General features: G+C 40.8%; 1 protein-coding gene across 1 annotated transcript; it reads right to left on the bottom strand.

Moving 5' to 3' along the window:
- Nucleotides 1-465: 465 nt before the first annotated feature.
- On the bottom strand, nucleotides 466-24,892 carry SLC10A6 (solute carrier family 10 member 6). Its single transcript, XM_054591558.1, has 6 exons — nucleotides 24,516-24,892; nucleotides 11,228-11,346; nucleotides 9,588-9,676; nucleotides 6,936-7,111; nucleotides 4,260-4,417; nucleotides 466-1,001 (listed from the first exon to the last, which is right to left on the bottom strand). The coding sequence occupies exons 1-6, from the start codon at nucleotides 24,890-24,892 to the stop codon at nucleotides 787-789; spliced, it is 1,134 nt and encodes a 377-aa protein (XP_054447533.1). The 3' UTR covers nucleotides 466-786.
- Between the last annotated feature and the right edge of the window lie 738 nt (nucleotides 24,893-25,630).

Below are 25,630 nucleotides of genomic sequence, written 5' to 3'. Positions count from 1 at the left end.
ATAGCAGCATTATAATGCCAATGAGTTGAAAGCTATCTAAATGTCCATAAGTAAGGAATGGTTAAATAAGTTAGTCATTCCATGCAGTGAAACACTTCCACAAAGCCACTGTTCTAAGGAATGAGGTAGATAACACAGACTGACATGTAAAGATGCTCCATACCGTGTCATTAAGTGACTTATGAAACAGTATATATGGGATAATCCCAATATTTTAAAAGTGATATAATGTGTAAGCAAAAAGCAGAAGGCTGCACATGCGCCTATCACTGAGGAGTGAAAAGTACACGACATTCACCTTTTAACCTCAGTGTTCGTTAGATTGCCTCTAAATTTGTATTACATCTATGATCCAAAAAGACTTGAATCATTTGAGAAAAGACCCCGTTTTTAATAAGAGCTGTAGGCTTCTTTGCCAATGCTCCAAAGGACCTTCCCAAAGTCAAGTGGGTTCCGACTCTGTCCTTGCCCTGAAGTATGAGGTGACATCTGCCTACTCTTGAGAGATTAAAGTCCACGTGAGGATGACATCACACAACAATGGGAATTACTCTTCACTGCACCGGAGACAAAGACACAGCAACTAGTAAATATGTTGTGTGAACCCCAGAAGGACTCCCTGAAATAGGCAGAGTACATTCTCAAAAGGGGATCCTGACAATTTACAAGTCCCACAAAAATAAAAATATTTCCACAGACCCTGCCAATGAGATCCACGCATCAGCCCTGCACGTTCTTTCCTGGCTGTGGAGGAAGCCGGTGTTCAGTCAGGCCAGCAAGACCCTACTATGCACATGAAGAGATGTGGCCCGTTGGCTCGGCAGTCATGGGGGGATCCATAGGCTCTGATGGCCCATGAGTTACTGCGACTTCTTCATTCACCTCCAAGAAAGCACTGGTCTCTTTGGGAGAGGTAGATGTCTTGTTATGGCAGCTTTCTGCACCACCTGGGTTCTTTCTCTTGTGTTTATTCTTCACTCTCCTCTTGTATATCTTATATGCTAGATATTAAAACATGCAAGTATTAAAAAATCACTTTAGTAAGAACAGTAATTTGGTGACGTTGTGCACAGGTAAATAATTTGCAAGTATGTTTGCATTGGGTCACGTATGTATAAACACACAGGAAAAAAGGAGGGGGGAAGGAAAATGAGAGGAAACTATGAAACGAAATAATTCAGTGTGTCAGAAGGGCAGTTTCTGTCCGGAAAGGATCTTTTGTGAATTAGACAGTCTTCAGGTCACTGACGGCCCATCCGCTTATTCAGCCATTCACTCAGTCTGTCAGTCTGTCCGCGCCTCCTGCGGCGGGCCAATGACCCGCCCGCTTCCCGGACCCCGGGGACATTGCAGGGAATGACGCATTCCTTCCTTCACAGTCTCTTGTCTTGTGGGAAAATTAAACCACAAGTATTCCTTATATTAATTGTTATATCAGTAATCAGTACATAATCAGTTATATCAGCAATCACTGAGACTTACTCAGAGCCTGTTCCCTGACAACAATAAAAATGACCACAAGCCAAAATTAAAATACAAGTGTGTGTTCATATATGTATTTTTTATATGTCTCATCAATGGGAATTTCTTTTTTATACCTATTCTGTGATTTTTTTCTTTTTAACTTTTTATTGTTATTCTATTACAACTGTCCCAGTTTTTTCCCCCTTTGCCCACCTATGCCCAGACTACCTCCATCCCACAGTCAATCCTTGCTATATATATATATAATTTTTTAATTTACCTTCTGTGAATCTACATAGTGACTGACTCCAAAATGAGGTATATTTGTAGGGATAAGTAAGCATACAGGGTGGGGTGAAAGTACAATAGGTTTACAGCTGTGAGTACACAAAACACAGTTATTCTTACATTATTATTTATTTATTTTTATGTTATTTTCCACATGAACAACTGTAAAACTACTTTTGCCCCACCCTGTGTGTGTATATATATATATTATATATATAGTCAATTTCAATATTTGTGTATATATATTTCAGAGTTGAAAAATATGTCACAGTCATTCAGCACAACTTTTAGTCACAAAAACACTGTGAAATAACTTGACATTTGGCTCTTTTTTGCCCCCCTTTATTCCTCTCCTCCTGGCAACCCACATCACACCAGCATTCCCCCCACCGCTTAGTTCATGTCCATGGGTCATACATACAAGTTCTTTGTCTTCTCCATTTCCTGTACTCTTCTTAATCGCCCGTCCAGTTTGTACCTACCAATTATGCTTCTTATTCTCTGTACCTTTTCCCTCACTCTACTCCCTCCACCTCCTCACTTGATAACCCTCCATGTGATCTCCATTTCTGTGATTCTGTTCCTGTTCTAGTTGGTTGCTTTGTTTGTTTGTTTGTTTTTTAAGTTTCAGCTGTTGATAGTTGTGAATTTGTTTTCATTTTACTGTTCATAGCTTCTGATCTTCATCTTTTTCATAGATAAGTCCCTTTAAAATTTCATATAGTAAGGGCTTGGTGATGATGAACTCCTTAACTTGACCTTATCTCGGAAGCACTTTATCTGCCCTTCCATTCTAAATGATAGCTTTGCTGGACAGAGTGATCTTGGATGTAGGTCCTTGTCTTTCATGACTTTGAATACTTCTGTCCAGCCCCTTCTTGCCTGCAAGGTTTCTTTTGAGAAACCAGCTGATAGTCTTATGGGAACTCCCTTGTAGGTAACTGTCTCCTTTTCTCTTGTGCTTTTAAGATTCTCCCCCTTAACTTTAATCTTGGGTAATGTAATCATGATGTGTCTTGGTGTGTGCTTCCTTGGGTCCAACTTCTTTGGGACTCTCTGAGCTTCCTGGGTCTCCTGGAAGTCTATTTCCTTGGCCAGATTGGGGAAGTTTTCCTTCATTGTTTTTTCAAATAAGTTTTCAACTTCTTGCTCTTCCTCCTCTCTCTCTGGCACCCCTGTGATTTGGATGTTGGAACGTTTAAAGTTGCCCCAGAGGCTCCAAAGCCTCTGCTCATTTTTTTGAAATTCTTATTTCTTCATTCTGTTCTGGTTGAATGTTTATCTCTTCCTTCTACTCCAAATCATTGTTTGAGTCCTGGTTTCCTTCCCTTCACTGTTGGTTTCCTGTAAATTTTTCTTTATTTCACTTTGCATAGCCTTTGCTTGTTCCTCTATTTTGTGACCATACTCAAGCATTTCTCTGAGCATCCTTATTCCCAGAGTTTTGAACTCTGCATCTGATAGGTTGGCTATCTCTTCATCACTTAGTTCCATTTTGGGAGCTTTGATCTCTTCTATCATTTGGACCATATGTCTTTGTCTCAGTGCACCTGCTACATTGGGAGGGGCAGAGCCTTAGCTATTTGCCAGGGTGGGGCAACCCCAGTCCCTGTGTTGTGATCCTGTGTGTGGGGCGGGGGGCGGGGGGGCGTCCAAGAGAGAACAACGCTTCTTTTGCTGGGCTTGCGGCAGGCTTTCAGTCACTTCCCCTGCTACTCACAAGCAAATTGGGCCCTTCTGGTGCTGATTCCCGGGTGGGTGGGTTTGTGTGCATTCTAGGACCCTGTGGGTCTCTCCAATGGGCTCTCCTGTGAGGCTGGGAGTTTCTCCCACTGTCGCATGCCTCACAGGTTTTTACATCCAGAGGCTTTGAGGTTTTCTTTTCCGCACTGGAACCCTGGATTCTGTGGTCTGTCTCGCTGCCCAGCAATTCCTCCCGGTTTATCCTCACGCAAATGTGGGACCGCCCCGTCCGCCAGCCGCCGCCTTGCCATGAGTTCTCTGCCCCTGCTGCCCACTTCTGCCCCTCCTACCCATCTAGATGAATGTTTCTTTGGCTCCTTGGTTGTCAGACTTCCTTACAGTTCGATTTTCTGGCAGTCTGGTTATTTTTCGTTATTGTCCTTCTTTGGGTGTACAAGGCGGCAAAGTGTTTCTACCTATCGACATTTGGCTCTTGATGAAACATAGTAAATGTCAGTTTTAAGATAAATGGTTGTTCATGGAGACTGAACAAGTCCTGAAATTGAAGTACAGATAGTGCACTGTCTCTTGTGAAGCATACTTGCTTATCATTGTAAGCTCACTTTCCCATAGCTTTTTTAATATTTTTCTGTGAAACTTCCACTTTATGGCAAAGGATCTTGTTTATGTGCTTTATTTTTCTCTAAAATGTCAGGCTAAAAATGTATCACAAGGGCAGCACATGCACGTTTGGATTGAAAAAGGAGTCGGTAAGTTGGGTCAACAGTTTTCAATCAAGTGTATCCAATGAGGCCTCTACCCACCTGCAACAATGAGAAATCCATCCAACACCTGAAAAAGTCCATAGGACAATGGGAAGCTAATCATCTGGACCAACTCCTCAGGAGAGAAAGATAACTGGAGCATGGTGACGCACATCTGAATATTCTGAGCTCCAGTTTCTAAGGAAATTGTCCTGCACCTACAATAAAAATTGTTGTCAGAAGTTACAGCCTAGCAATGACTATTCTTAAATGTTCCCTTACAGATAGCAATAAATGTCAGCTATGAGTGGAGGCCACTAAAAATGATTACTCATTCAAGGATTGTTTATTTGCTAAGTGATTACGCTACAGGTGGTCTCCTGAGAGACACTTGGGAGCAGGGCCTTATGAACCCTGCCCTGGGAATCTGCTCGAAATGTCAAGCTATACACACAGGAAAAGCTCAGTAACACCACCAGATGCTGTAGAAATGTAGAAAAAGGGTGTCAATGGTTAGAGAAGGCTTCACAAAGGAAAAGTGGGATTAAAGGATGGAAAGAGGGGAAGAGGCATTTAATATGGGACAAAGATTGAAATTAAAGGTCCAGGGCCCGGAGTGAGCTTGGCCTATTTGGAGGCATTGCACAGGCTGAAGCCAGCCTGTGTGGAGCAGAGGCTTGGAGGAGATGAGAAGGGAAGGTTGAGTTAGAGGTATGAAACAGTAGACGCTAAACAACACTTGAAAGTAAACCTTTAATTTTATAAAAAAAAAAATGTCTGAAATGGTTTCTTTGGTGAAAGGTTTAGTAATAAGTTTTTTCCACTTTCTTATCTTTTATTAGTTTCTTAATTTCAAGAAATAAAAGAAACCTCACTTGAAAAAGAAAAAGCAGGAGGGAAAGAAAGGAAGACGTCAGCAGCACCTAGAGGGCCGGGTGAAGCAGTTTCATCTGTCTCTAGTTCACAAAGGGAGCCTTTAGGTTTTTTATAGACAGAAGTGAAGAGGAGACAGGTGCTTCAGAAGGTAAACCAGCATCTCTATGCAAACTGGATTGGAATGTGGGTGTGTGACGTGGGAGTGAAAATGTCGTCACTGGTGTAGGACAAGTTCTGTGACTCACTCTATTTCTAGTTACGCTATTGCTTGCTCTGCTTTCTTGGGGCTAACCCCACTTCCCCAGACTCAAGTCAATAACACGATATGATTAAGCTACAGGCTGGGCCTCACACCTAGGCCATTCACTGCCCGAATGCAGTATCTCAGTCCCGACCCTACTTAAGCTGCCAGTTGTGTAAAAAACAAGATTGTCGACTATACTTCTCTGTAGTAATACTTTCTCTCCAGATCCAATTATATTTCAGCCACTCAACCGTCATGTTCCTAATTTTGGAAACAAACCCAGATCCACATCCTAATTCTACCACATTCTGGCTCAAGGAACTCGGTCAAATTATTTAACTTCTCTGAAGGGTTTGCTCATCTGCAAAATGAGGGCACTGATAATATCTATCTCTCAGGCTCAGTAAGTAAATGATACTTTTGGTGGAGCCCCACCCAGTATTTGGTACGATCTAAATGTTCCCAAGTTACCTGGAAACATCAGAAAGCCAATTTTAAAAATTCCCAAGCTCCACCTTTGGAATTCAAGTGCATAGTTTACTTTTCTTCAATAATTCTTTTTCGATTTTAAAAGTAATACATAATGAAAAACATCAAATATATACCAAAAAATATTAAGCAGCTAAAATTAGTCTTAATCCCACTACTCAAACACTGTTAGCACATCATATATTTCTTCCAGTGCTTTTTCCATTCATATAATACTTTTTCTTCCTTCTGCAAGGTGGCAATCAAAATGCACACTGTTTTTCTACTCTTTTTTATCTCAAATTTATCTCTTAAATATTTTCCAAGAGCATTAAAATTGACTCATACTCCATCTCATAGCCACATAAAGAATTAAATATCTCTGTTGTATTAGATATTTAAATTGTTTCTATTTCTTACATTTATGAATAACACTGCAATTAACATCCTTGCACATCAACATTTGTGCACTTATCTGATAGCTTCAGGACAGAGTTCTAGAAGCAAAAGCACTGAGTTAACTATAAATATTCATATGGTTGTTGCTAAGATTTGTCTTTTAGAGAGTTTATGCCAATTTATGTTACCCCCACAGTGTAAACTAATGCTCATCTCATCCATTCCAATAACACGAAATATTATCGTTTTCAATATTTCACAGCATTTATAAATTATATTCCCCAACTTGTAATGAAAATAGTTAAGATAAATTTCTATTTTATTTCTCAAGTTTGCCTTTTCTCTTCTTGCCCCGCATAAGTAGCACTTTTTGAAAAATGGGCACAAACAATGCATATATGTTTAATCTCTTGAACTTGCCCGTGTCATACAGTGATCTCTATATTTAGCGTAACCATCTCACCTCTCCTATGTACTAAAATATGAGGACAAATGTGTCCAGACTACACACGGTATTAACACCCCAATCCTAATTTCACAGATTACAACTTCTATCAAGTTGGTCTGTGCTTCATTTATATAAAGAATTACTCTAATCTTTTCACCCTCTTTATGATGAGCTGTCTTGTTCCATCCACCTTGTAAGTCAAAACTCTTTGTTTCCAGACACAGCTAGGCAGCAAAGCCAGCCGAAGGCTGTGTGTTTAATGTAGTCTCATCAACAAAGTTTATGGATAATTTAACCATACCTCGGCCAAGAGTGGTGGGTAAGGAGTGCCAGCAGGAAGCCCGTGATATGGCCAGTCGAAGGGAAGATGAAACTGACAGCCAGTAGGGTGATGTCTGGATGCCAGGACTCTCTCGCCAGCACCAAACCAGCGACTGAGGCCACCAAAAGCAGGACCCCACCAGCAATGGCCCCAATCTAAAGCAAACCAGTAAAATAAGTTCATGTAAATATCATGGTCTTTATGTTCTATGATGCGAAGTCCACCAACACCCTAAAAAGCTTGGACCCTAGATGTTTTAGAACAAAGAGAGGACTTAGGGACCACCGAATCCAATGTGACCAAGCGACTTGGCTCTGCTAGAAACTGATAAAGTGAAACACAGATCTAAGTCTTCTTGTTTTACGACCAGTATCTTTTCCCTTTCAAGTAGAAGATTTGGCCAGAAGGATTGGGTAGTATTTTCCCTGGATAGGACATATTTGTAAAATAAGTGAAACCTGACAAGCATCCCGCACCCCGACGTATACCACTCAGACACCTCGCTGGTAACCCCTAATCTGAGATCTGACCGGCCTGACGACCCTCCGCTCTCTTCCCACTGCCCCTTCAACCACAATGGCTTTCTACTGCTTTGATCCCTGCTTTGATTCTCGCTTCCAGATGAAACTTACCCATTCTTCATTGGACAATCTGAGCTAATTAATGTAATATGAGAGGTGCCAACAATTACCTCCATCCTCTCCCAAATGAGTACTGTTTCTTTCTTTTGTTGTTTAGCAGAAACAGAAAAATCAACAAAAAAAGTTTCCAGTGGTTTGAGTTTTAGATCAGATAGGAAAGAAGCAAGGCCTAGAATGTTTGGGGAAAATCAGGATCTTGGCAAGCTCCTATTCATACTATGTAGAAAGAAAACTATACACCTAGTTACAGCATCAGTCTTGGAAGTGGAAGGAGGTAGTGATGGGTAACAAAACCCACTCAATGTACCATTGAGTTAGTCACTTTTGCTACCCAAATACAAGGCCTGACTGGGCCCCCCAGCACAGGAAGATGCTGGAACACACAGAGACGACTTCTGACTACAAAATCCCTCTGCATCTTTCCACCAAGACAGGGATTTAAAAGTTTAAAATTCACCAAAAGAAATTTGTTTAGAAAATATCTATCTAAAATTAAAGGATTAAGGTCAGAAATTGAAGATGTACCAAAATACTGATTATGTTACCATTTCCTTTTTTTTTTTTTTTTTTTTTTTTTTTGCTAAGGTGATCTAGAATATTTATGCATGTTATCTAATATTTTCTGCCACAATTCCCATGGGCTAGCCAAAGGAAAGGGGGTTTAAACCTGCTCCTTACAGATTATAAAACTGATGTATGGAAAATATGTCTGATTCCTCCATCGACACTGACAGACTATCAGAGGGTCAGGAAACACCAAAATAATGATTTTTGTTGTTGTTGTTAGATGCCTTTTAAGGAAAATCATCAAAGGTAGAGAACTTGAAAAGTAAGAGGTTCCCATAAACATATTTTCTTCTCTCTTTTTACAAATAAAATTATAACTATAAACTACCACATTGGAAATTTTCTCTGAAATAACAGATCACTCATTTGTCATCCAAATGCACAGCCCAGAAGCCTTCCTCCAGCTCTCTGTCTGCTTGTCCCCCGCCCCCATCACGCTCATCTCCTTGGGGGAACAGTGGGAGCAGTTCGGTTCTGTGCCCCCCGGGAAAGCAGCACCCATTTGTGCAGGCATGTGGAGCGGCCGTGTTCTGCCAGGTGCCGCCAAACACCAAGAGCTTAAACTGAACCAAACCGTAAACCCCAAACTCAGGTGAACTCGGATATATTTGCTGAACCTCCAATCAGCCCCAAATGTTTCTTTATAAATATAAAACATAACTAAAACATTTTTTAAACTCTTCATGAAAGTAGCACATAAGACAATCCTATATCTTCTAAAACAATATATAATTGAAAAAAGTCTAGAAAGCAGCCCAGGAGATTAACATTCCTGTTGAGACTGTCTTCTCTCCCGCTAGGTATTTTTAAAAGCCATTTAACAAGGACAGACCAAGACAACCCCAGAAAGTCAAGAGGAGATAGGAGGCTCTGTTTGCCATTACTCCATGGCCATATTCCCCAAGGCATCCTGGGTGATTTCACTGTGAAAGTTCTTCATGTGGTCAGCAGCCCTTGCCCTTGTGAACAAACTACAATGTTAGACACTCCCCCAGGAAAGTTTTGGAAAGACAGCCCCTTGCCCTGCTCTTCCATGAAACCAGCTCTAGTCCCTGAACACTGGGCGCCATCTCACACACACCTGAAGGGCTTTCACCTTCAGAGCACCCCTGTGAAGCCTTGGGAGTGGATGGACCCTGGGTTCTCTCTGACCACACACAGGCCTTAGCTTTTCTGTCACTCTTGCAAGAGTCCCGCGGTTTCCAGGGTGTCATAATGCCCGGTTTATGGATCTATGGGAGTGACAGCAAGGCTTAGAGAAGAGGAGGAAATAATGGCAGTTGGATCTAAAATGTAGGTCACGTAGGAATATTGCTGGCTGTGAGACTGCAATTTGCTGGCTCATTTGTTCCAGTCATTGCTCCATCTGCCTGTCAGGTCTCTGAGTCTGAGGCTGAGCTAACTGCCAGGTGGAGCTGCTTACCTTGAGAATGATTTTGGATTGTTTTGTCCACCTATAATTCACATAAACACCGAAGGCCACAGGAATGGTCAGACACACAAGGGAAATTCCTGAAGAGAAGAAAAATCGGTCAGACAGGGTCCCCTCTCCCCTTCACCGCCCAGTCCTCAACGATTTCTATTTCAATTAGATAAAAAGCTTTAATTAAAGATGCATTCTTTTTCTGCATCCACCTCCTTCTTTTTTTTTTTTTAATTGTTGGAAGACAGTTTTTGAAGGGCATATGGTACTACTGATGCCACCATACTTGGCCCTCACTTTTCTCAGAATCCCTCTGACAGTCACATGGAACTTTAGACACAACTGGAAATGGAAAGGTCAGAAAACTGGAGGACCCTTTTTAATCTGCGGTAGCCTTTGTTTCTATGTCTGGGCTCACCCTCTACAACCATAGCTCTTATTCCCTCTTTGAAGACAATGGGTCATTTGCTTCACAAAGTAAGAATACCTGTTTCAGACATTAAAAAAAGAGCATTTGTTAGGCGTGCCAAAGCAATTTCTCATATTCCCAAGTGTGGCTAGGTAACCCAAAAGCAGGTGGAAAAACAAAATGCCTTTTAATTAACACAAGTGAATAAAGGCTTTGAAGGCAGGCTCAGTAGAGCAGGGATCAGCTTGCCAACAGCATCCGTATACTGACATTTCCAGGGCCGATTCCCAAACTGGGGCAAATGCCTGCAATACTGGCTCCAAAGCTATGTAAGTTGCTCACAATATTTTGGGTTTTAATCATTTATGAGTGGTTTTTAGAATGTTATCAGAACAGACTATATCAAGTAACTTACTGATCAGAAAAGGTTGCACATGAAATCATGAAGATTTCCCTCAGATTTTACAAATTCATTGGTCTTTAGCTGTTATCAGGAGAGGGCTGTAGTCATGGTTTGGAAATATGGACCTTGGGCTGTAAGACCTCCAGGTGCTTACTTGAGACTCCAGATTGACACGTTAGAGTTTTAAGAATCATAGGTTCTACCAGTTCTCCAAAGTCTCTGGATAAACTAGAACTAGAACAGGCAGATAATTTCACCAAATTTTTCTTCCAAGCCTAGTGGGTCCACAGAGATCTCTTGGAGAAGGGCAGGGCTTAATGAGAAATGATATTCAGGAACAGAGATAAAGAAAAAGATATGAGTAGCAGTTATGACGTGTAGATGCACTTTAATAATAATCCATAGTAACCATTCTTGTTGATCAGTAGAGAAGTCAGGAGCCGTGGAAACCAAGGTCTCATTTGAGCCACTGTGATCTAGTTAACTTTCTGATCATAATGAGCCCAACTGCTTTAGAGTAAATTAGGTAATTTTTTTTAAATAAATAAGTTTTATTATTTATTATTATTGGCCTTTGCAGTCAGATCCCTGAATCAGAATTCCAGTTTTGCCCTTACCAGCTACGCAACCCTGGCCAAGTTATTTAACCCCCCTAATCCCAAAAAGCTAGGAAATGAACTAGTAATAGAATCTGTATTGTGGGGTTATTTAGAGAATTAAATTAGATAATATAAAAGCCCCTGCCTAAAGAGGCCCAGAGTGAACATTAGCCATTATCCTTCCGATCGCCACTCCTGTGGCTGTTTCATTCCACAAGCTCATACGCACCTAGGTTCTGATATGGAATGGTGACATTCTTCTCAAGGTCCCAGGACCAGGTGTAGAGATAAAGGCAGAGCGGCATCATTCCCAGGGCAGCCACGGTGGAACAGGCTGTCATAGTGATGCTGAAAGTAAAATGAAAATAATGTGGAAGAAGGAGCGTTCGAAATGAAGAGGTTAGTCCCACACCCAAAGCAACTGCTGGACACAGCACCTTAGAGATGACATGGGGCAACTAACTAGAAGCTCACTCCTCTCCTATTCAATAAATGATGGCTGCACTTGTGGTCTAGAAAAGATTTCCAGCAGTTCTTGACATCTGTCAATTAACCCTTATTTATTTCAGGATATACCTGCCCTAAACATTTTGTTAATTATATTAATAGAGTTTTTTCCCTTATACAGTCCTTTTCTATTGACATACAATTTATAGACCATAAAATAATCATTTTAAAGCATTTTTAGTATATTCACAAGATTGTGCAAAAACAACACTACCTATTTCCAGAATATTTTTTTATCAAAAAACAAACAAAATGCACCCCATCAGCAGCCACCCCCTGTTCCCTTCTTTCCCCGGACCCTGGCAACCAAGGATCAATCTACTTTCTACCTGTATAGAATTGCCCATTCTGGACATTTCTCGTGATTTCAATTATATGTGTGTCCGGCTTCTTCCACATGGCCTGTTTTTAAGGTTCAGCCATGTTTTAGCATGTACCAGTAGTTCAATCCTTTTATGACTGAATGTTATCTTGATTGCTGTACTTTTATTGCACTGTATGAAATAAGTTATTGCTTCACGTATTTGTAATACATTGTTTTTATTTTTCCAAATATGCGAGGTCTTAATTTTTAAGTCTTTGCTTATTTAATTGTAGAAAAGCACTTGGTTACACATTAAAATACATAAGCATTAGTATACATACAATGCATACGCATGCGTAATGAGAGACCAGGAACTGGGGAGCAGAGCTCTGAAGGGCCCCCTGCTCTGACCTGGGAAGCAGGAGAAGAGCGCACGGAGTGTAGGGATGGCTCAGGCAGAGACGTGGTAGAGAGCCAGGAGGCACCTTCCATGAAAGAGAAGAAACGAGAGCTTCCAACTAAAGGTAAAATGCCAACAAGACATCAGGGAGGATGAGAACCAAAGAAGTTGACCTAGTACCATCCAACTTTCCCGCAATTTTTTGTGTCTCCACCCCAAATTGACCCTTTCCCTCTCCCACCCCCACTGCCAACTCCCAAGCTGTTTTTTCTCCCTATCTGGGTGGTAGAACCAGTGAAAGAATACATCAGTAAAATTAGGGAAAATGAGGTAAATGGAAATGAGATATCCTCCAGGCCAACTAAATATTTTCTTTCAATTGCTGGAAAAATTACGCAATGTGTTTACACACGTTCACACTGTTTACAGACACTATGAATGCTGCTCAACCTGATGGGCTGACACAAATAGCACACCACAACAACACAACCCAAGGGTAAAGCAAGACTTCATTCACTAAAACAGCAGGCCTTGAAAGTCTGGGAACTTCCCAGTACTCACTGTTTAAGCTTCCGTGCCAGGCTGCCTTACATAGCATGGGCCCAGTCTGTTCCCATGGCCCAAACAGCTGAGAGATGGGGAAGTAGAGCGCCCCGCACACACCAAGCAGAGAAAGGAGAGCCTCTCCAGGGCTGAGGTCTGCTGCAGAGGTAACGAGGGTCTTCCAGCACTTTATCATCGGGCCTGTGGGTCACATGTCATCCTTCCTCATAATGCATTTCACCAACCTTTCCATCTTATTCCCCTGCTTATGAAACAATCTGTGTTCGCTTTGACACTTTCTATCAGAAAAATGTTTATTATACTCTCCACCAAGCAGAATTTATTTTACTTCTATGATATCGAATATAACCATCTGCATTTTCATTCATGGCAGGTAACAAGCCAAAATGGATACCCCTGGCGAGAGTTTGGCAATATCTAGCAAGATTACGCACGCATTTGCCCTTCGAGCCAGTAAGCGTATGTCTGGGAACCTATCCCAAAGATGTGCTGTCAAAACTATGAAAACACAGGTGCCCAAAGTTATGAGATACATATTCATATATCTTTTTACCTGGCAGTCTCTGGGCAGCAGCATTCCAGAGAGTGAAAACAGAAACTGCAAGGCCCCTTGAAGCTTCTACTTGGAAGATACATGGTGCTGCTTCTGCCACATCCTATTAATCACAGTGAGTCAGCCGACAAGCCCAGACTCAAGGGGTTGGGACACATGCTCCCCTAATCCCCACAGGGGCAGACCAGCCTGATTACATTGCAAAGGAAGGTCATGCAAGAATGGAAGGACTTTTGGCCATGTTTTGCAATCTATCATAAATATTGAAATGTTTACAGGTAAAATAATAGCTGGATTTTGCCTTAAAATAAGCCATTGGGTGAGTGGGGAGTAGAGATGAAATGAATTGATCAGATGTTGGTAACCGCTGAAGCTGGGTGAAGTGCATTGGGGTTCACTATGCTAGTCTATCTACTTCCACAAAAATTTGAAGTTTTCTACAATAAAAATAAGTGTTACCTCCAAACATGTGGGGGACAGTGCACTGTTGCTACCAATATTTTTAGGTGAAGTTTTCTCTGTCATATTTTACTTGGATGGGCTCTGTCCTGCATCTAGTGTTATGCATACACTACGTGGGGGCATCTAAAGCAGCCCCTGCCAACCCTGGCCAGCCGTGGGCATCTCCGTCCTCAGCACCGCTGTATAGGTGCTCAGCGCCTCAGCACCTATCTGCTCTTCAAGTGTTCACTCCTGGGTGGCGGCTGCCATTGCAGTCTGGACACATCTTCTGTCATGTTACCTCATGTGCTGCACACATACCATACTCTGCAGGACAGCTGCGTACTTGTCGATATGACCCAGACTGTGAGCTGCAGAGGGCAAGGGCTTAGTGACCTCCTCACCCCTAGGAACCTAGCACAGCCTCCTGCTATAAAGCACTGGAGAAGTTCATTGTATCCTTGCTGGATAAACACACGGATCAAAGGATGAACCAGTATGTCAAAATACTGGTGCCAGAAAAATATTCTCTCTGCCTTCTTCATGGGTCATATGACCACAGGTGAGTCTTGAAAATCTTCATGACATGACCCCTTTCCAGTGAATTCAGTGGCAGACAGCTCCATCGCTATCCAGAGGAATAGAGACTTTCTACTAGAACAGAACTAAAATCATGCTCTTCCACGTACAAATGTGAATAACATTTTAAGGAGCAGCTATTTATCTGATCGGTGCCCTTTTCAGAAATCCAGACTTAGGTAATTTGCAAGTATTTGTGTCCATTCCTTCCCCTCTCTTATTTTTCTATGAAGCAGTCCTATTTCATACATATTTGTTCAGAGAATAGAGATTTATTCTCTATTTTTTTTCTTTTTGAAGTAATCAAACAATCCACATCATTCTGCAACTGGGTTACTTTTGTTCCCCTCCTCTTAATATCATAGATGTCCTTTCAGGACAACACGTATAGCTTAAGGTCATTATTTTAAAAAGTTGCAGAATACACCATAATATAAATATGCTGTAATTTCTTCAATCACCTTGTTAACAATGAATAAATTGCTTTGGGTGTTTTTCTATTACAAACACAATGTTGTGATAAACATTCTTTTACATATTTCATTTGAAACCATTCTTTTAATTCTGTGGAATAGGTTTACAAAATTGGAATTGCTATGCCAAAAGTCCGTTCTTTATTATAAGATAGTACCAGAGTATTTTCCAAAAAGACTGTTGCATTTCACGATCTTGCCTACACTGGGTGTGACCGATTCCTTTTAAGTCTCGTAAGCATACTTGTACGGAAAAATGCATCTTACTGTTATTTTATTACACACAGTCTCACCGAGGTCAGGTTTTCTTTCATGTTCACTGGCATGTTAGAGGTCCTCTCTAAACAGTCTTGCTGACTTCTGGTCAAGATGGAGGCATAAGCAGACAGGCTTTGCCTCCTTGCACAACATCAAGAAGGACCACAACTAACTTCAAAACAAAAATCACCCAGAACTGCCAGAAAATTGAACTTGTATGGAAGCCTGACAACCAAGGACTTAAAGAAGCCATAGTCATCCAGATGGAGGAAAGGCACAGTTGGGGACCTGGGGCAAACAGGATGCAGTGTGATGGAGGTGAGGCGGCAGCCTCAAGGGCCAGCAGAATGGACAGTCCCACATACACATGTGGTGGATAAAAATTGGGAGGGATACCTTGGGAGTGAGCCATCCCAGCCCCAGGCCAGATCATGCAGCCTAGGGTTCCAGCTCCAATAACACCTCATAACTATGGCTGTAAATACCAGTGGGGGCTGGGGCAGTGGAAGAAACTGCCAGTCTCTAAGGGGAGTCCATTTAAAGGGTCCACAGGGTCTTAGCATGTACACAAACCCGCCTACCCTGCGAACCACCACCAGGGCAACAGCTGGAAGGGCACTAGTCGTACATGGGAAGAGGGTAAAGTGACTGGAAATGGAGCCAGTGCTGAGCAAGCCTCCAGCAGCCAGGCAGTGGCACTGTCCTCTCTCTGAGTCCTCCTGCAACACAGAGCCACGAAATGGTGAAATGGGCTGCCCCACTTTGGCAAATACCTAACATTCTACACCATACAACTTAACAAGTGTGCTAAGATAAGGAGTCAAAGCAGCTCTACCTAATGCATAGAAAGAAATGCAGGGACACTATCATACCAAGGAGACAAAGAAACATGGCCCAAATGAAAGAACAGAACAAAACCCCAGAAAAAAGAACTAAGTGAAACAGAGATAACCAACTTATCAGATGCAGAGTTCAAAACACTGGTTATCAGGGTGCTCAGAGAACTCATTGAGTATGGCAAAAGCATAAGGGGAAAAAAAAGAAAGCTACACTAAGTGCAATAAGAAAAATTCACAGAGAACCAACAGTGAAGGGAAGGACTTGGGGTCCCAATTAACAATTTGGAACAAAAGGAAGAAATAAACAATCAACCAGAACAGAATGAAGAAACAAGAATTCAAAAAAGGAAAAAAATGATGAGAAGAGATTAAGAAGACTCTGGGGCATCCCCCAAAATGCAAACATCCAAACCATAAAGATGCCAGAAGGAGAAGAGGAAGAGCAAGAAATTGAAAACTTAATTTGAAAAAATAATGACAGAAAACTTCCCGAATTTGGAGAAGGAAACAGACATACAAGTCCAATAAGCCAAGAGAGTCCCAAAAAAGTTGGACTCAAAGGGGAACACTCCAAGACATATCATAATTAAAATGCCAAAGGTTAAAGATAAAGAGAGAATCTTAAAAGCACAAGAGAAAGGCAGGGAATTACCTACAAAGGAGTTCCCATAAGACTATTAGCTGATTTCTCAAAAGAAACCTTACAAGCCAGAAGGGGCTGGAAAGAAGTATTCAAAGTGATGAAAAGCAAAGACTTACAACCAAGATTACTCTATCCAGCAAAGTTATCATTTAGAATTAAAGGGCAGATAAAGAGCTTCCCAAGCAAGGTAAAGCTAAAGGAGTTCATCATCACCAAGCCCTTATCATATGGAACATTAAAGGGACTTAGTTAAGGAAAGACCAAAACTATGAACAGTAAAATGACAACAAACTCATAACTATCAACAACTGAATCTAAAAAACAAAAACAAAAACAAACTAAGAAAATTAGAACAGGAACAGAATCATAGATATGGAGAGCATTTGGAGGGTTATCGGTGGGTGGGGGAAGGGGAGATGGTGGGGAAAGATACAGGGATTAAGAAGCATAATTGGTAGGTACAAAATAGACAGGGGAATGCTAAGAACAGTACAGGAAATGGAGAAGCCAAAGAACTTATATACATGACCCATGAACACGAACTAAGGAGGGAGATTGCTAGAGAGAATGGGGGTACCTGGAGGAGGGGGGCAAAGGGTGAAGAATTAGGGCAACGGTGATAGCATAATCAATAAAATATACTTAAAAAAATCTTGCTTGTCTAATTTTTTCTTTTTTCTTATAGGAGCTCTTTTAAAACTGGGGTACATAGCATCATGAGTAATACAAATATCTTTGCCAAGCTTATTGTATATTATTATAAGTTTCAGAAGCTTATATGAAGTCACATAGATATATTATGACTTTTTTCATAATAAATAATTAACACTGAGACAATCAAATCTGCCCATTTTTTATGGCTTCTCAGTTTCTTGTAAAGATTTCCCCCATCCTGAGGTTATTCAAATATTGCCCCCACTTTTTACTTTTTTTAACAGGTTGATATTTTTATATTTATATTTTTAACTCATCTAAAACATGCATTACCTGTGATGTAAGGTATGAAGCTAATCTATTGTTTTCTATATTGAGAAGCAAGTGTGTCAATACTATTTACTAAATAAACAATTTTCCCCTAGAAGTGCCAACTTCATTAGCCATTCAGTGTTCAAGTGTATTCAAAATGTTTTTTCCTTAACAAATGCCAAATTGTTTACAGTGTTTTATATAAGTTTTTCTCTTCAAATTTTTCTTAGCAGTTCTTGCATATATTTTATTCCATATGAAATTTAAAATTATTTTATCCTATTACAAATGCTCACTTTGAGCAAAAATGTCTTCCTAACTAGCAGATAAAGGAAGACAAGCAGTTTGCCACAGTTCTCAAACCTCTGTATCCATGAAAAGTGTGTGTTTGGGAAGCTTTTGTAAATTCTTAGTCTGTGATAATGCTACACTCCTTGGCTCTTCATTTGACCAAGTCTTGTAAAGAATTCCATATGTCATGATTTTACTCTTGAACTTTTGGAGAACTTGCACATTTTCCCCTAGAATGGCTTTGGCTCAAATAGCAGAAAGGTAAGATTCATGACTGTGGAAAGTGTAAGGTTTACATAAGACTGATTCTATATCCTTGATTATGTAGGTTACTGCCTCCATCCATATACAATCGTCTAAGCCCATCATGCTCACAGGAATGGTCAAGGATGGCGACAGATGATCCTGGGCCTCCGCCAACTCTTATTAATGACAACAAAACTGGAAAAGCACACAGTGGACATGTGTGTGCACAATGGAAAGTAACATCTTTTGTTATGCTACCATGAAATCCCAACGGAGTATAAACAGAAGACATGACTAACTGGGTTTCTCAGCTGTTCACATATAAATTGTTGGAAAAATCTGACTTTGATATAGCGAGTTTCCACTTGCATTAAGAATATCATCACCGTCCCCAAACTATTATAGAGAATAAATAATGAGACAGACTCTGCAAATCTGGACAAACAAATAAATTCTGAGCCTCCCTTAAAACATGCAATACACACACACACACACACACGCGTGCGCACACATATTATGTTAAAATATAGTGTCAATAAGTATACCATTTTGCAATTGGGGTTTAAATAATTAAGATGTTTTAGTTTTAAACCAATAAAATCAGAAATTCTGAACTTCAAAAACTATGAAAGTACACATTTCTCCGCTAGAAAAAAATTTTTAATTATCTGGATAGCCAGATGAAAATGGAGTATGCTGTACGATCAGGTCAACAGACTTCGCCCTAGAAAATAGTTCAAGGCCGGGTTTTCCATCTCCAAATACACATGTTGCTCCTATCTGTTGCCTCTCAATAACAAGAACTAGCATTTATTGAACACCAACTGCTACGTAGTATACCTCATGTTTTTGGATACATTTTCTCTTTTCATGTATATAATAACCCTATGTGTAGGTATTCTTTCCATTGTATAGACGAGGAAACTAAGGTACAAAGAGTTACAGAAACTTACACAAAGTCACATGGATTCAATCTCAGTTTTGTCTCTTAAAATGATCTTCAGTTCTCCACCAGACCACATCAGAGAAGCCTGAAGAATCTGAAGTCCTATTTCCAGAGTCTCCGCTGAAGAACCAAGAGCATCTTTAAAGTTCAAAGGTCACAGAACCCCTCAGGCTCCACCACCATCTGTGGTCAGGATCCTTTCTCTGCAGCAGAGGACACAAATACATGCGCAGTGGAAATATGGACCTCATATTCCAAACGTTGTCACACTAAAAGCATAGGAGCTGTCCTGAGTTGCACCAGTAAACTCATTTCATTTCAAGAGGAGTTTTCATAACACACAGGCAGTCAGAAATTTTCCTTCAGTCATTCACTCAGTGACTATCAAGAATATACCACCACTAGGTTGCCATTGAGCATGCAGAGATGAACAAGCTCTCAAGGAATTTACAGACCTAGTAGGTGAGGCAGATAAGTGGCCCAACTATTGCAAGGCTTTCCAATAGATGACAAAAAAAGTTACATATTTGGCCCTATGGGAATGGAGAGGAGAGGTATCTCTGGCAAATATTTTCAGGAGAAACATTCAAAGTAAGGGTGGGGAGTGGGGAACACTTAGACTTTATAATTTGCTTTTCTTTTCCCATTGTCACAAGATACTTAATACTTCTGGTTTATACCCAAAAGAATTGAAAGCAGGGACTCCAACAGATATTAACACACCCATGTTCGTAGCAGCATTATTCACAATAGCCAGAAGGCAGAAACAACCCAAGTGTCCACGGACAGAAGAATGGATAACAAAATGTGACACATTGGATTGATATACAGTGGATTATTATTTAATCTTTTAAGTAAAGGAAATTCTGACACATGCAGCAACATTGATCTATTTTAAAGACATTATATATGCTAAGTGAAATGAGCCAGACACGAAAAGATAAATATTTTATGATTTCACTTATAGGAGATTCCTAGAGTCGTCAAATGCATAGAGACAGTAAGTAGAATAGTAGGTGCCAGGGGCCAAAGACAAGGGGGCATTAATGTTTAATGAATAGAGTTTCAGTTTGGGAAGATGAAAAAGTTCTAAAGATGGATGGTGGCAATTATTGTACAACAATGTGAATGTATTAAATGGCCATTGAACTATGCATTTAAAAATGGTTAAAATAGTAAATTTTGTGTTATGTGTATTTTACCACCATAGAAAAAAAATGGCCTCAGACAGTCTAACCCACTGATTCACAAAGGAGATAACTGATATGCAGAGAGGGAAATTGCTCAAAGACACACAGCTCTTTGAGCAGAGACTAAAACAAAGACCCTACCACAGCGCTCTCTTGCCTACCCCACATAAGAGTAACTCATATAGCATTTTGTGCCAGGTGAGATTCTAAGCAATGTATATACATACACATCTATACATATATATACTTATATACATACATAAACTCATTCAATCCTCACAAACCCCCACAAGGTAGGTTATGTTTCTCCCTATTTTGGAAGTGAGGAAACTGAGGCATAAAAAATTTACATAATGTACCAAGAGCACCCAGTTAGTAAGTGACAGATCTACTTACTGGCTCCAGAGTGGTGCCCTTAACTACTGGCTTAGTTGCCTAAGCCAAGTACAGTGTAGTTTCTTGTATCTTAGTTTTCATGTTCTACCCTCAAAGGCAAGAATTCTGTCCATCCTTAGTAGATTGCAAAAGTATATCCAAAAGCTCGCCCCTCTCTTGTTCACGCCCTCTGCAGTGTGACCTTGCAGCTGACCCATCAAGAGGCAGACCTGCCATACCCCTCCATTCCTCAGATCTGGGCTGGTCTTGAAATTTGCATTGGTCAATGGAATGCAATGAAAGTAAAGATAAATGGGTTTCAAGCCCAGGCCTCCAGAAGCCTTGTAAGCTTCCTCTTTTTCCCAACCCTGCCACTGTCATGTGATTAGGACTAGGTGAGCCTGCTGGAGAATGAGAGACCACGTGGAGGAGAGCCCAGATGTCACAGCTGAGGCCAGCCAAGACCAGTCTACATTTAACCAGTCCACCAATATGTGATAGAGCCCAGCAAGAGCAGCTGAGCTCAGTCCCAGGGCAGCCCATAAATACGGGAAAATTGATTTCTGGTACAATCATAATGAAGGAAAACATTTGACTTGGGACAGAATGAGGCCAGCTGGCTTTCCAGGCTGTAGGAACAACATGGGCAAAAAGAAAGCTGGAACAGTGTGGGGTATGTTTGGAGAACACTGAGTAGCCCATTAGACAATAGATCAATTGTGCTTAAAGGGTCAATGGGAAGTAAACCTTGAGAAGTAGGTTAGACCTGGCTTAGTTTCCACCCAGCTTAGTAGGTGTTGAGAAGCCTTTATATGTATCACATGTTCATTTTCTCCTTACAATACCATAAAGAAAGTACTATGATTTCCAGTTACAGGAAAGAGGTCCCAAGTCAGGATTTAAATATGGGCAATCAGAGCCCACAGCCTGCCTTATCCACTTATTACAAAACTTTGATGGAGACATTGAAGGTGGAGAGAACATTGTAAAGATATTGCAGCTGGCCAAGAAAGAAACTCTGAGGGCCTGACCTGAGGTAATGGCAGTGGGGAGAGATGGGAAATAATAGCTATGGGTGAGCCATGGCTGGTGTGGCTCAGTGGATTGAGTGCTGGCCTGCAAACCAAAGGGTCACTCGTTTGATTCCCAGTCAGGGCACATGCCCGGGCTGTGGTCCAAGTCTTCAGTAGGGGCTGTACGAGAGGCAGCCACACATTGATGTTTCTCTCCCTCTCTTTCTCTCTTCCCTTCCCCTCTCTCTAAAAATAAGTAAATAAACTCTTTTAAAAAAATAGCTATGGGTGACATGCTAGAGGATGGGCTACAGGACTAGACAGCAGATTGAGTGACCAAGGTCAAGAATGAAGGGAGTGACAGGGGAATGCTAAGATGATGAGCCCAGGTGACTGGAAAAATGACTGGTATCATGATTAGATACTTGAGAGCAGAAACTGGTTCAAACATGTTGATTCTGAAATGCCCTGTGTGGGGTGAGCACGTGGAGACCTGCAAGTAGGTTAAATGAACACAGAATTAAGGCACGAGAAACATGTTTGGGGTCATCTACAGGCAGCCAGATCCCAATTTCCTCATTTGTGAAATGAAGTTGTTCTAAATGCTGAATTTTATCCAGCATGCAAAACAGAATTTCTATGATAATATACTAAGTTTTGCTGAAGAGTTATTTTTATTGGTAACCGAGAGGAAAAAGCATAATGAATTTGGATGTTATTTCATTTAATAACACTGAATTTTCTCCTTTTTGCAATTTTGCTGAGATTTAAGATTTTATTACTCTTGTATCTATAAGCTTTTGAAAGTCTAATATTGTCCCCATTTTAAAATGTTTCTTACATATTTTTTTGCTTGTTTTTGTTTTTTTTGTCTTAAGACTCAAAATCAAAATTTTAAAAGAAAAATGGTAGAGTAGCTAATATTTATTTCATACCCGCTATATTCATGACATTCTGCATATATATTTTTTCCTTAAAATATAATCTTGTGAGGAATAAGTAATTTTAGCCCCATTTTAAAAATTAGGAGATGAGGCTTACGGGTTAAATAATTTGATCAAAGTTAAAGCTAATTAATGGAAATTAAATGAACTTTATCTTTTATAGACTTCCTACTCATTGGTGTTTTCATTACAATGTTGGCTAATAAGAAATGAAGGTAATAAATGTTCTCGTTCTCAGAACAGAAGTGGTTGAGAACACTAGTAAAAGATTGACGCTCCTATTTAGAACACAAGAGCTAGCGTTTTAGCAAATGGTATGGAATAAAGTGCCTGAACCACAATCTGATGAGAAACAGATGTTAATTCAAACCTGAGTTCTGCCATACTCGTTTGTAGCATTTGGCAACCATTTAGCCCATCTTAGTCACAATTTTCTCAGCTGTAGAATTCAGCATAAAAAAAGGTCATGTACAAGGTTATTATGAGAGCCAGGAAGAAAAAGGGGTCAATAATAAGAATTCTCATTGTTTTGGAGATGACGACTTTAAAAAAAAGAGAGAGAAACAGAATACATGAAAGCATCTACCACATGCTTACCAAGGTACTCAGCAATGTTTCCTTTTTCTTCCCTAAAACATTAAAATCCCAGACTTCATGGATGACTTATGAACTTTTTATACAGAATATTTATCATTTCCCAGTGATTATATTAATGATCATCTTTATTGAATTTGAATTAGCAATTCGTATCAGTGGGGCTTATTTTTAATTAGCAATGCATCAAGTGATTCTTTTCAAATCTCTGATAGGTGAGTAACTAAAAACATTGCTGTATTAAATTAATTGTTGGTCTGCACCCATTAACATTTATAGGTGAAATATGTTCCATATGTTACACATTCAGCACATGCAGGAAACCAGAAACCCATACCTGCAGCTGACTCACCAATGACAACTCCCAGCACAAAGCACAGTCAGCACCTCCGATTCATTCATTCATCGAATAATAAATTTCAGCTAAATGACATGCACAGCAAACGAAGATTTAAATTTATAAGTAGTTCTTTCCCTGGGCAGAATGTAAAACAGTTTGTTCATCACCAAGCAAAGAATCTAGAAAGACCACTGTTTTTAGCTCTTTCATTTTTCCAATTTTGACTCCTCTATTCTTTTCTAAATGCTCCCTTCTGTTTCCATCACAACACGTGGTTAATTTATCCTCATTAAAACATAAATGAGTGATAAAGCTTAATGTCTCCTAAGGGTATTTGTTTACACTGTGATTGGGAATAAAGCCACTGACCTAAATAAAAGAAATGAGATTCTCCTGATGAACGTTAAGCATATGAAAAGCAACAAGAAAGAACTTTTTAGTCATAAGTCTTTATGTTGATCTCCAAGTCAACTCACTAGGCCACCACCAGCACTTGAAACAGGATATGTCAATCACAGAACCCTAAACTCCTGCAGTCAGTCCCCCAAAACACGGATTTAGTAATGTAGGTGTGCAGGCAACACTTGCTGATTAGAGCTGCGGGGCCTCGCTCTGGGTATGCCACCGCCGCCTCCGCCACCATGGCCCTCGCCACCACCGCAACTGCTTCCGCGCTACTGTGTTAGCTTCCAAGGATTCTCAGCCTCCATCCTGGGAGATTGTGAAGCCTGTTGTTAAAGCTGCCAGTGAGGGTGAGAATGAGTTCGTGCCTAGGAAGGGCTGTTGGGTGAGGAGGGGACCTGCTTCCACTGTTACATGTAAACCAAGCCCCACCACTCAGAAAAGTAGTTGCCAGTCAGAGGACAATCACAGCCAAGTCAATTTTAAGCTCGGAAAAGACAGTCCTTCCAAGACTGAACAAGTCTTTATAAAATATTTCCTACTCGGATCTCCACCTAAAAATTGGCCATGTTTTCAACACGGAAGATGTCAGTTACCTCCCACCCCCAGGGAAAGAGCTATCAAGGGAAGCCTGAGCAGTATGACTTACCTGAGATCCATATCTCCATCCACCCAGAAGGTTAAGATGTTAGAGATGGCTCCCCCTGGGCAGCACCCCATGATGAGAACAGCAATAGCTTGGAGGGGCTTCAGAGAGAAGCTGGTGGCCAGAAGATAGGCTATAAGAGGCATGAGCCCAAACTGGCAGAGCAGTCCCACGGCAATGCCCCAGGGTCTCTTGATGTGCAACCACAGCTTCCTGATCTCCACAGAGCACCCCAGCGAGAACATGAGCATGCCCATCATCAGAGCTGACAGCACTGAGAAAACAATTGCCAGGTTCCCAGGTGCCGGCAGCACCCCCGGCCACTCCTCCCCTGAACTGTTGGCAGGGCAGGCTGAGCTGTTGGAACAATTCGCTCTCATCTCCTCTTCTCCTTAAGGCAACATTACAAATGATCATCTGCCGAGATGGCTGGGCAGATCTGTCCTGCCACGTTTTGTAACAATGCAACAAAGTCACGTGAGGAGAATCATTCCAATAGCTATTGGCCAGCCAGATGATTCATCCTAATCTGATCAATTTCTTTACGACCGTCATTATAAAAGCAATTATCATGGCCATGGCATGTATAATAAACTGCATGTGGTAAGTAAGGCTTTCCACTTCTGTTCTTACTCACTGCTGAACATTAAAGTGAAACAAGACAAGTGAGCTTATTGTCAAGTGGAGTGACTGGGCTGTTGTCAGGATCACATCGTGTGTTCCAGGAAAGGAGGGTGGATACCAAGACAAAATTTCTCCAAATTCCATGGGGATTTCAAAGAGCCAAGATGCAATGGTTTGGAGAGGGGGAGGCTAATTTCTGGGAAATAAACAAAGGCAATTAAGCCGAAGCCCAGCATCATAGCATTAGCAAAGCATTTCTGTTAAAAATATTAAAGCGAAAGGCTGCCAGTTAAGGAAATGGCAGGGGAACTAAGGATAATTTCAAGAGAGGTTCAGAATTAGTCTCAGTTTTTCTTCTTTCTCCCTCTACTAGAATTTATTTCTAAAGACAATAATGAAACACCTGTGAGAAGAATGTGATAAAGGGCACCTGATTGTGTCTCATGAAACACACGGAAACTCATTTCTGTACCCAAAGTAATTCAAGGGAGCTG

Source organism: Pteronotus mesoamericanus, unplaced genomic scaffold, assembly GCF_021234165.1.
Source record: "Pteronotus mesoamericanus isolate MK-2021 breed Mesoamerican mustached bat unplaced genomic scaffold, CSHL_Meso_final scaffold_232, whole genome shotgun sequence".
In the NCBI taxonomy this organism is placed as follows: Eukaryota; Metazoa; Chordata; class Mammalia; order Chiroptera; family Mormoopidae; genus Pteronotus; species Pteronotus mesoamericanus.
Note: the sequence above shows the minus strand (reverse complement) of the source record. Positions and strands in the feature narration are given on the sequence as shown.